We start from the raw sequence: 12250 nt of genomic DNA, 5'->3' as shown, positions 1-12250 counted from the left end.
ATTATTATTATTATTATTATCCCTGCCCCTCCCTCTCTAAACCAGGATGAGAGGGAGGGGACAACCTGATCACCTTGTAACCTCCCCAGTGCTTAGAACAGTGCTTTGCACATATGAAGCGCTTTATAAATGCCATCATCATCATCATTAACTTCTCTGTGCCTCAGTTACCTCATCTGTAAAATGGGGATTAAGACTGTGAGCCCCCTGTGGGACAACCTGATCACCTTGTAATCTCCCCAGTGCTCAGAACAGCGCTTTGCACAGAGTAAGCGCTTTATAAATGCCATCATCATCATCATCAACTTCTCTGTGCCTCAGTTACCTCATCTGTAAAATGGGGATGAAGACTGCGAGCCCCCTGTGGGACAACCTGATCACCTTGTAACCTCCCCAGCGCTCAGAACAGTGCTTTGCACAGAGTAAGCGCTTTATAAACGCCATCATCATCATCATAGACTCGGACTCCTGGTGGGAAGGGGGTCATGAGACTCCCAAGGGTGCCCTGCGGCAGTCAGGCTCTAGCGGAGCCCGGTCAAATGGGGCTTCGTGAAATGCCTTGGAGAATGGAGGTGGGGAGTAAGGGGGACAAGGCCCATATGATAGTGGGGTTAGAGCCAACGCAGTCTCCTGGGTATCAGGAGAAGGCCGTTATGGCCTGCTGGGTGACCTTGGACAAACCACTAAACTTCTCTGGGCCTCCATTTCCTCGTCTGTGAAAGGGGGAGAAGAATCCCTGCCTCAGTAGGACCCCATCACCACCGGGACCGGGCCGGATCCCTGGGTTTCTGGGTTCTCAGCCCGGTGCCTCCCCCACCGACTCGCCGGGCTGGGGGTGGCCCCTTTCTTCCCTAATAATCGGGACCGTTTCCCCATTAGGTCCCACCCCTTCCTGGTCTGTTGCGTCCGGCAGGGCCAGAGGACAACCAACCTAGTCCCATTCCCTTTCCGGCTACTCCCATTTCTCCTCCCGGGCCACAGAGCGGAGAGGCAGACTGCTCCTCCCCAGCAGGCTTCCACGCTTATGTCCTGGAGACAGCTCACATCTCCCCCAAAGTGCTCAATTCAATAGCAACCGCCCCTTCCTGGGAACCGGTCCAGGATAGTGTGGCTCAGTGGAAAGAGCCCGGGCTTTGGAGTCAGAGGTCATGGGTTCGAATCCCGGCTCCGCCACATGTCTGCTGCGTGACCTTGGGCAAGGCACTTCACTTCTCTGAGCCTCAGTTCCCTCATCTGTCAAATGGGGATTAAGACTGTGAGCCCCACGTGGGACAGCTTGATCACCTTGTTCCCCCCCCCAGTGCTTAGAACAGTGCTCTGCACATAGTAAGCACTTAACAAATGCCATTATTATTATTATTATTATAAGATGGCACCCCTGGGGGTTGTTGCTGAGAAAAAAGTCACAGCCACGATCTGGTCCCCACGTACTTTATTCTCTGGGGCTAAAAGCTCGTCTTTCCCGTAGCCACCACCTTGCCTCTTTGGAGGGGGCCTGGACCACCCTGGGGTCCCGCAGCTTTGAGGTGGGGGGAGGTTGAGGGGGGTTACTCGTCACCTCCCCACCCTTCTGCAGTCTCTTCAGGGGCCCTGAGAGCCAGGTGGGGTGCCAGGCTGAGACCAAAATGGGGGGTTCCGCTGGGGAATGCCCCCATCCTGGTCCCTGAGTTGGGGGTGTAGGTGCAGAGGGTGGTCTTTGTGACTCAGCCGGGTGTCACTCTGATTTCCCCCCGTTTTTTGGCATCCCCCCTTCAGGGGTGGGGAGGTTTGCACAGCCAAGCCCCTGTGGAGGGGCTCTGGGCCTGCAGATGATGGTGGGGGTGGGTCCATCTCTAGTGCCCACCGTAGGGGTCACGGGTGGCGGAGAGCACGCGGGCCCTTTCGGGGGGCAGGGGATGTGGACTGTAGCGCTTGGCCAGGAAGGAGCCGAGGCGCAGCTGCTCTCGGGGCATGGCCTCCTCGGGCCTCCAGAGGCTGGAGCTGTGGGGGAGGGCACAGGGTCAGAAATGGGGGTCTCCCCAGGCTCCAGCCCCCTTCCCCTCCCCAACCCCCCTCCGGCTTCCTCGAGGCGGCCGGGACAGGAGGCGGGGGGGGGACACCCTTGGGGTCCCCTTGCAGGCGAAAGGGCCAAGCCCCCTTCCCCAAACCCGCGGGATCGCGTGGTCCAGTGGTTGCCCCCCACCATGGGCGCGAAGACTCACGCTGTACAGGCTCCGGCGACGGCGGTGAGGAGTCCAAGCAGAAGGAGGCCGGCGAGGACGGACAGGACGGCCGTGATGATGACCATGCTGCCACTACACCGGCCCGGCCAAGTGTCCACGGAGCTGGGGTCCCGCCCTGGGGTGACGGGGGAGAAGCTCACCTGGGGTCCGGGGGGCGGGGATGCAGAGGGGAGAGATGCCACCCGTCCCCTTAATCCCCGCGGCTCCTTCCGCACGTGCGGGCCACCCGCAATGGGCGAGGGATGGCCCAGTGGCATAAGCCAGGTTGCCCTGATCCCTGGCCGTTGGGTAGGACTGCCTCTATATGTTGCCAATTTGTACTTCCCAAGCGCTTAGTACAGTGCTCTGCACATAGTAAGCGCTCAATAAATACGATTGATGATGATGATGGCTTGGAGCCCAGGCCCATGGCTCGGGCCTAGGCTTTTGAACCCCCTGTGGGAGAGGGGTTCTTCCAACTTGTACTTCCCCAGCGCTTAGTACAGTGCTCTGCACACAGTAAGCGCTCAATAAATACGATTGATGATGATGATGGGTTGGCTGGGGTCTCTGCTGCCTGAATCTCTCCCCTCTAGACTGTAAGCTCGCTGTGGGCAGGGAATGTGTCGGCTTATTGTTGGACTGTCATTCATTCAATCGTATTTATTGAGCGCTTACTGTGTGCAGAGCACTGGACTAAGCGCTTGGGAAGTACAAGTTGGCAACATATGGAGACGGTCCCTACCCAACAGCGGGCTCACAGTCTAGAAGGGGGAAACAGACAACAAGACAAAACCTATTAACAAAATAAAAGAAATAGAATAAATATGAACAAATAAAATAAAGAGTAATAAACACGTACAAACATATATACAGGTGGATATACATATATACTGTCCTCTCCCAAGCACTTAGTACAGTGGTCCGCACACAGTAAGCGCTCAATAAATAAAATTGACTGATTGACTCCTTAGGTCTCGCCAGTTTCCTCTGTGAGATTCTAGAGAAGCTGCGTGGCTCCGCAGAAAGAGCCTGGGCTTTGGAGTCAGAGGTCATGGGTTCAAAACCCGGCCCCGCCAATTGCCAGCTGTGTGACTTTGGGCAAGTCACTTAGCCTCAGTTATGTGAGCCCGCTGTTGGGTAGGGACTGTCTCTATATGTTGCCAACTTGTACTTCCCAAGCGCTTAGTACAGTGCTCTGCACACAGTAAATGCAACTGAATGAATGAATGAAAACTGTGAGCCCCCCGTAGGACAACCTGATCGCCCTGTGACCTCCCCAGCGCTTAGAACAGTGCTTTGCACATAGTAAGCGCTTAATAAATGCTATCATTATGATTCTGGGAAAGGGCTGCAGGGATGGGAAAGGGACTTTCCTGCTTGGAAAACAGGAAGTCCCATCCATCCCTTCCCCCAGGATCCCCCCACTCCATCCCAGGCTACCTTGTTTGAGGGTGATTGGATCAGACCACTGCGTCTCTGCCTTGGGGCGACCCGCCTCATCCATCACGAGAAACTTGGTTCTGGAGGTGGGGAAAAGGGACAGATTGGGAACTCGAGGCGTCTGTGGAAGGTGACGAGTACTATACGCCGGGCCCCGGCCCCATTTCGCAGGCGGGAAAACTGAGGCTCAGAGCGGCCCCTCAGCTCCCTGGCCCGCGGTTCTCAACTCTTCCACCTCCAGTTGCTCGCTCGGCCCATTTCCCTGCTGCCAGCAACGCCCCTTTCAAATCCACCGGACCACAGCTCCAGTCAATCAATCAATCAATCAATCGTATTAATTGAGCGCTTACTGTGTGCAGAGCACTGTACTAAGCGCTTGGGAAGTCCAAGTTGGCAACATATAGAGACAGTCCCTACCCAGCAGTGGGCTCACAGTCTAAAAGGGGGAGACAGAGAACAAAACCAAACATACTAACAAAATAAAATAAATAGAATAGATACATACAAGTAAATCAATCAATCAATCAATCATATTTATTGAGCGCTTACTGTGTGCAGAGCACTGTACTAAGCACTTGGGAAGTACAAGTTGGCAACATCTAGAGACAGTCCCTACCCAACAGTGGGCTCACAGTTTAAAAGGGGGAGACAGAGACCAAAACCAAACATACTAACAAAATAAAATAAATAGAATAGATATATACAAGTAAATCAATCAATCAATCAATTGTATTTATTGAGCGCTTACTGTGTGCAGAGCACTGTACTAAGCGCTTGGGAAGTCCAAGTTGGCAACATATAGAGACAGTCCCTACCCAACAGTGGGCTCACAGTCTAAAAGGGGGAGACAGAGAACAAAACCAAACATACTAACAAAATAAAATAAATAGAATAGATATATACAAGCAAATCAATCAATCAATCAATTGTATTTATTGAGCACTTACTGTGTGCAGAGCACTGGACTAAGCGCTTGGGAAGTCCAAGTTGGCAACATCTAGAGACAGTCCCTACCCAACAGTGGGCTCACAGTCTAAAAGGGGGAGACAGGGAATAAAACCAAACATACTAACAAAATAAAATAAATAGAATAGATATACACAAGTAAATCAATCAATCAATCAATTGTATTTATTGAGCGCTTACTGTGTGCAGAGCACTGTACTAAGCGCTTGGGAAGTCCAAGTTGGCAACATATAGAGACAGTCCCTACGCAACAGTGGGCTCACAGTCTAAAAGGGGGAGACAGAGAACAAAAGCAAACATACTAACAAAATAAAATAGAATAGATATGTACAAGTAAAATAAATAAATAAATAAATAGAGAAATATCTACAAACATATATACATATATGCAGGTGAAGAGAAGCAGCATGGCCTACTGGCTAGAGCCCGGGGCTGTGGGTTCTAATCCCGGCCCCACCTCTAGTCTGCTGTGTGACATCATCAATCGCATTTATTGAGCGCTTACTATGTGCAGAGCACTGTACTAAGCGCTTGGGAAGTACAAATTGGCAACATCTAGAGACAGTCCCTACCCAACAGTGGGCTCACAGTCTAAAAGGGGCATCGGCAAGTCCCGTCCCTTCTCTGTGTCTGAGTTCCCGCACTTGTAAAACGGGGATTAAGATTGAGAGCCTCAAGTGGGACACAGACCGAATCCAACTTGAACAGTTCGGATCTACGCCGGGGCTTAGTACAGCGCCCGGCACACGGAAAGCGCTTAACAAATACCATAAAAAAAATTATAAATACTATTGAAGTCGCCAACTTGTACTTCCCAAGCGCTTAGTAGGGCTCTTCACACAGTAAGCTCTCAATAAATATGATCGAATGAATGAATGAGTCACGGGCAGAAGTGGAATTTGTCCCCTCAAAATCCTGATCATCATCAATGGTATTTATTGAGCGCTCACTATGTGCAGAGCACTGTACTAAGCACTTGGGAAGTACAAGTTGGCAACAATTTGATGCGGCCCACTTTGCCCCCCTCGACAAACCAGCCTCGTGGCAGAGGCTCACCGATAAGGCCCGGGGGCGGGAAGTGGGGCATTGCAGTACCGCCCGCCCCGGTCTTGGAGGCAGCCCGGATCGGTGCCCACCCGGAGCACGGCGAGCCCCCCGGCCTCGGCGCACGGATACAGATCGGGAGACCCCTTCAGCGTCATGTAAGAGTAGTCAGTCAGCAGCCTGGGGTAGGCGGGGATGGAGGCCGTTGTCGTCGGGTTCTGGAAATCTCGAGAGGCTGCGGGGAGGCGGAGGGGAGAGAGACAAACGTTGGGGCAGGCCCTGGGCCCGTGTGCCGCCCTCAAACCCGGGCCCTGGTTTGGGGGGCCTGGCTCAAGCCCAGCCCCGGGTCACAGTAGCCCCTCAAACCCAGGCTCTGGGCCGGGGCTGTGCCCACCAAGCGCATGCTTGGAGAAGCAAAAATCTCCAGTGGGTGCCAGTCATCCTACACATCAGGCAAAAACTCCTCACCCTGGGCTTCAAGGCTGTCCATCACCTCGCCCTCTCCTACCTCCCCTCCCTTCTGTCCTTCTCCAGCCCAGCCCGCACCCTCCGCTCCTCTGCCACCGCTAATCTCCTCACCGGGCCTCGTTCTCGCCCGTCCCACCATCGACCCCCGGCCCACGTCCTCCCCCGGGCCTGGAATGCCCCCAATCCCTCTGCCCATCCGCCAAGCTCGCTCTCTTCCTCCCTTCAAGGCCCTACTGAGAGCTCACCTCCTCCAGGAGGCCTTCCCACCCTGAGCCCCCTCCTTCCTCTCCCCCTCCTCCCCGCCTTACCTCCTTCCCCTCCCCACAGCACCTGTATAATAATAATAATAATGGCGGCATTTATTAAGTGCTTACTATGTGCAAAGCACTGTTCTAAGCGCTGGGGAGGTGACAAGGTGATCAGGTTGTCCCACGGGGGGCTCACAGTCTTAATCCCCATTTGACAGATGAGGTAACTGAGGCCCAGAGAAGTGAAGTGACTTGCCGAAAGTCACCCAGCTGACAGTTGGTGGAGCCGGCATTTGAACCCATGACCTCTGACTCCAAAGCCCGGGCTCTTTCCACTGAGCCACGCTGTGTATAAATGCATACATGGATACGCTGTATATATGGATATATATTTTTGTACGTATTTATTTCTCTATTTATTTATTTTATTTGTACATATTTATTCTATTTATTTTATTTTGTTAATATGTTTTGTTTCGTTCTCTGTCTCCCCCTTCTAGACTGTGAGCCCGCTGTTGGGTAGGGACCGTCTCTATATGTTGCCAACTTGGACTTCCCAAGCGCTTAGTACAGTGCTCTGCACTCAGTAAGCGCTCAATAAAGACGATTGAATGAACGAATGAATGAAAGCAGCATGGCGTAGTAGCTAGAACACGGGCCCGGGAATCAGGAGGACACGGGTTCTAATCCCGGCTCCATCACTTGTCTGCCGTGTGACCTTGGGCAAATAACAATAATAATTGGCATTTGTTAAGTGCTTACTATGTGCAAAGTACTGTTCTAAGCGCTGGGGATGATACAGGGTGATCAGGTTGTCCCAAATGGGGCTCACAGTCGCTTTTCTACACAAACGCTCAGGCCACGCTTCCCCACTCCTCAAGAACCTCCAGTGGTCGCCCACCACCTCCGCATCACACAGAAACTCCTCACCGTCGGCTTTAGATAATTATAATAATAATAATGATAGCACTTATTAAGTGCTTACTATGTGCAAAGCACTGTTCTAAGCGCCGGGGAGGTTACAGGGTGATCAGGTTGTCCCACGGGGGGCAAATCATTTCACTTCTCTGGGCCTCAGTTGCCTCATGTATAAAATGGGGATGGAGACTGTAAACCCTGTGTGGGACAGGGATTGGGTCCAACCCGATTTGCTTGCCTCCATCCCAGCGCTTAGTACACTGCCCGGCATTTCATTCATTCAATCGTATTTATTGAGCGCTTACTGCGTGCGGAGCACTGTACTAAGTGCTTGGGAAGTACAAATTGGCAACGTATAGAGACGGTCACTGCCCAACAACGGGCTCACAGTCTAGGAGGACTGGCACACAGTAAGCGCGTAACAAATACCACAATTATTATTATTATGCTTGAAGAGAGCAGTGGTCAATGTTGTTTTTCCAGCATCCTGGGGCCAGGGAGTGTCAGCAGGAGGTCAGGAAAGAGGGGGGTGGTCCCTTGTTCCCATCCCCCCTCTCCTAGCAAGGCCCAATAATAATAATAATAATGGCATTTTTTAAGCACTTACTATGTGCAAAGCACTGTTCTAAGTGCTGGGCAGGTTACAGGGTGATCAGGTTGTCCCACGTGGGGCTCACAGTCTTAATCCCTATTTTACAGATGAGGGACCTGAGACACAGAGAAGTTAAGCGACCTGCCCAAAGTCACACAACTGACAATTGGTGGAGCCTCGATTTGAACCCATGACCTCTGACTCCAAAGTCCGGACTCTTTCCACTGAGCCACGCTGCTTCTCAATGACAGTGGGCCCCCACCCCATTCATTCATTCATTCAATCGTATTTATTGAGCACTTACTGTGTGCAGAGTACTGTACTAAACACTTGGGAAGTCCAAGTTGGCAACATATAAAGCCGGTCCCTACCCAACAGTGGGCTTACAGGCTAGAAGGGGGAGACAGACAACGAAACAAAACATATTAACAAAATAAAATAAATAGAATAAATACGTACAAGTAAAATAGAGTAATAAATATGTACAAACATATATATGCATTCATTCATTCAATCGTATTTATTGAGCGCTTACTGTGCGCAGAGCACTGTACTAAGCACTTGGGAAGTCCAAGTTGGCAACATATAGAGATGGTCCCTACCCAACAGCGGGCTCACAGGCTAGATGGGGGAGACAGACAATGAAACAAAACATATTAACAAAATAAAATAAATAGAATAAATATGTACAAGTAAAATAAAGAGTAATAAATATGTACAAATATATATACATTCATTCATTCAATCGTATTTACTGAGCGCTTACTGTGTGCAGAGCACTGGACTAAGCGCTTGGGAAATCCAAGTTGGCAACATATAGAGATGGTCCCTACCCAACAGTGGGCTCACAGGCTAGAAGGGGGAGACAGACAACGAAACAAAACATATTAACAAAATAAAATAAATAGAATAAATATGTACCAGTAAAATAGAGTAATAAATATGTACAAACATATATACATTCATTCACTCAATCATATTTATTGAGCGCTTACTGTGTGCAGAGCACTGGACTAAGTGCTTGGTAAGTCCAAGTTGGCAACATATAGAGACGGTCCCTACCCAACAGCGGGCTCACAGGCTAGATGGGGGAGACAGACAACGAAACAAAACATATTAACCAAATAAAATAAATAGAATAAACATGTACAAGTAAAATAGAATAATAAATATGTACAAACATATATACATTCATTCATTCAATTGTATTTATTGGGCACTCACTGTGTGCAGAGCACTGTACTAAGCGCTTGGGAAGTCCAAGTTGGCAACATACACAGATGGTCCCTACCCAACAGCGGGCTCACAGGCTAGAAGGGGGAGACAGACAATGAAACAAAATATATTAACAAAATAAAATAAATCGAATAAGTATGTACAAGTAAAACAAATAGAGCAATAAATCTGCACCAACATATATACAGGGGCTGTGGGGAGGGGAAGGAGGTAAGGCCCATCCCCACTTACCATTACTGAAAGCCACCACCAACCAGATGGCGTCGGTCGAGACGACTTGGCCGTCGAAGACGCAAAGCGGCTGGTCGAGGGTGAAGGTGGTGGCGGTGACCTTGCCCTCGAGGGGATGAGCAGACACCTGGGGCTTGTAGCGGATCGGCTCTGAAGGAAGCGCCACCTCCTGAGTGACGCTCCTCGGGGAGGCCCTGTGTCCCCCCACCCCCCCCCCACCGGCCCTGGACTCCGACAGGAAGGAAACCTGGGCTGGTCGCCCTCCTGGCACCTACCCTCCTGATTAGGGGTGGACCACCGACCCCCCAACTCTGCTCCACATTCCTTGTGCAGAAACACTCTGGGAATGTTACTCCCCTCCTCAAAAATCTCCAGTGGCTACCAATCAACCTACGCATCAGGCAGAAACTCCTCACCCTGGGCTTCAAGGCTGTCCATCACCTCGCCCTCTCCTACCTCCCGTCCCTTCTGTCCTTCTCCAGCCCAGCCCGCACCCTCCGCTCCTCCGCCGCTAATCTCCTCACCGTTAGGCCTCGTTCTCACCCATCCCGCCGTCGACCCCCGGCCCACATCCTCCCCCTGGCCCTGAATGCCCCCAATCCCTCTGCCCATCCACCAAGCTAGTTCTCTTCCTTCCTTCAAAGCCCTACGGAGAGCTCACCTCCTCCGGGAGGTCTTCCCACACTGAGCCCCCTCTTTCCTCTCCCCCTCCCCACCTCCTTCCCCTCCCCACTGCACCTGTATATATGTTTGTACAGATTTATTACTCTATTTTACTTGTACATATTTACTCTTCTATTTATTTTGTTAATGCTGTGCATCTAGCTTTACTTCTATTTATTCTGACGACTTGACACCTGTCCACCTGTTTGGTTTTGTTGTCTGTCTCCCCCTTCTTGACTGTGAGCCCGTTGTCGGGTAGGGACCGTCTCTCTATGTTGCCGACTTGGACTTCCCAAGTGCTTAGTCCAGTGCTCTGCACACAGTAAGCGCTCAATAAATACGATTGAATGAATGAACCATTTCCCATGCCACCACGCAGCTTGGCAACTTGCTCAGTTGGGCCAGGGTAGCTCTCTTCCTCCCTCCAAAGCCCTACTGAGGGCTCACCTCCTCCAGGAGGCCTTCCCACACTGAGCCCCCTTTTTCCTCTCCTCCTCCCCATCCCCTCCACCCTACCTCCTTCCCCTCCCCACAGCACCTGGATATATGTTTGTACAGATTTATTACTCTATTTTACTTGTACATATTTACTCTCCTATTTATTTTGTTAATGCTGTGCATCTAGCTTTACTTCTATTTATTCTGATGACTTGACACCTGTCCACATGTTTTGGTTTGTTGTCTGTCTCCCCCTTCTAGACTGGGAGCCCGTTGTCGGGTAGGGACCATCTCTATATGTTGCCGACATGTACTTCCCAAGTGCTTAGTACAGTGCTCTGCACACGGTAAGTGCTCAGTAAATACGATTGAATGAATGAATGAATAGGCAGGTAGGAGAAGACCTTGATCCCAGGATCCCAGATCCAAGCCGGGACCTTTCTGCAGGGTCACTCTCCAGGGAGCTGGAGGGGTAGGGAGAAGGAAGCAGGGATGGGCCGATGAGAGTCAGGGTCCTAGGCCTCCACAACTGCTGCTGAATCCTCCCAGGGGCAGGAAGGGGCACATGCTCCCGTTTCCAGACAGGGAAACTGAGGCTCAGATCAGGAAGAAGGCACAGAGGGCAGACAGATGGTCCCACCCTGTCCGGGCTGGGGGAGGTGATGGGCGTGGTAGAGCCCAGGCCAGGGCATGACCTACTCAGCGTGGCTTAGTGGAAAGAGCCCGGGCTTGGGACCCAGAGGTCGCGGGTTCTAATCCCGGCTCTGCCACTGGCCTGCTGTGTGACCTTGGTCAAGTCACTTCACTTCTCTGGGCCTCACTTACCTCACCTGTAAAATGGGGATTAAGATCGTGAGCCCCCCGTGGGACAACCCGATCACCTTGTATCTATCCCAGCCCTTAGAACAGCGCTCGGCACATAGTAAGCGCTTAACAAATACCATCATGATTATTATTCAGTCATTCAATCGTATTTATTGAGCGCTTACCGTGTGCAGAGCACTGGACTAATTATCCCAGGGAGGGGTCCCCCAGCCTAAAGCCCCGGTGGGAGGGGGTCCGTGCCCCCGCTGCCAGTGACCATTTGACCAGCAGCGATGACTCGAACCCCCCGCAGACACTCACCCAGTCCGGCCCCGGGGCCAACCGCCCCGGCCGCCAGCAGCAGGGCCGGGAGCAGTCGCGTCCACGCTGGGAGACGCATGTCCGTCGGGCAGGCAGGGCCCCCGGGGCCTCGTCACGGAGGGGTCGCGGGGTACTTCAAGCGGGGACCGGTCCGGCCGCTCTCCCTCCAGGGCGGGTCTGGGGCACGGTCCTGCCAGCCAACCGGTCGGGTGGGTGGCCCGGACGGCGAAGGCCAGAAGAACCCGTATTTCCACCCCTTCCCTACTCCCTCCTGGCTAGCGGTGGCAAGAAGGGCCCGGGATCCCGCCAACCTCACCCATCCACCTCGTCTCACCCCCCGGCGGGAACTGGACGGCGCTGGTTCCCTCCCTCCCCGCCGCCTGGCTCCCGGCCACATCGCTGGAATTCCTGCCCGATTCCCATGGCCTGGCCTCGCCAGTGGTCATCAGTCCAGCACATGGTGGCCCGTGGAGGGGAAGAGTGGGGATCCACATATACGTGCATGACGGGTACACGTAAGGACACACTGCTCACCCACTCAACACCTACGTATACACAAAGTGGCTAAGTGTGGGAGTGGTAAGGGTAGATTTTTGTTTGCACGTGTATACGTGTGCGTGATTTAGAGGTCGATGGGCATCACGCCTGTGCCCAAGAAGCCCACCTCGCCCCCTCCA

General features: G+C 52.3%; 1 protein-coding gene across 2 annotated transcripts; it reads right to left on the bottom strand.

Moving 5' to 3' along the window:
- Window positions 1–1435: 1435 nt before the first annotated feature.
- Window positions 1436–11796, bottom strand: UPK3B (uroplakin 3B). 2 transcript variants are annotated; one of them, XM_038759695.1, is made up of 6 exons: window positions 11574–11796; window positions 9348–9497; window positions 5667–5889; window positions 3645–3724; window positions 2202–2337; window positions 1436–1980 (listed from the first exon to the last, which is right to left on the bottom strand). In XM_038759695.1, exons 1-6 carry the CDS (start codon window positions 11650–11652, stop codon window positions 1833–1835), a joined length of 816 nt encoding a protein of 271 aa, XP_038615623.1. In that variant the 5' UTR covers window positions 11653–11796; the 3' UTR covers window positions 1436–1832. The 2 variants fall into 2 exon arrangements, with proteins under 2 accessions (XP_038615623.1, XP_038615624.1); XM_038759696.1 differs by lacking the exon at window positions 9348–9497.
- Between the last annotated feature and the right edge of the window lie 454 nt (window positions 11797–12250).

The sequence above is a fragment of the Tachyglossus aculeatus genome, chromosome 17 (assembly GCF_015852505.1).
Source record: "Tachyglossus aculeatus isolate mTacAcu1 chromosome 17, mTacAcu1.pri, whole genome shotgun sequence".
Classification (NCBI taxonomy): Eukaryota; Metazoa; Chordata; class Mammalia; order Monotremata; family Tachyglossidae; genus Tachyglossus; species Tachyglossus aculeatus.
This window is presented reverse-complemented; position numbering and strand designations above follow the sequence as displayed.

Coding starts and splice junctions, on each gene's coding strand:
- UPK3B (XM_038759695.1), bottom strand. CDS start 11,652: ATGCGTCTCCCAGCGTGGACGCGACTGCTCCCGGCCCTGCTGCTGGCG. Junction 5,890..9,347: donor GGTGGTGGCTTTCAGTAATG/GTAAGTGGGGAT, acceptor GCCTCCCCGCAG/CCTCTCGAGATTTCCAGAAC. Junction 3,725..5,666: donor CCCGCCCCCGGGCCTTATCG/GTGAGCCTCTGC, acceptor CCCCACCTCCAG/AACCAAGTTTCTCGTGATGG.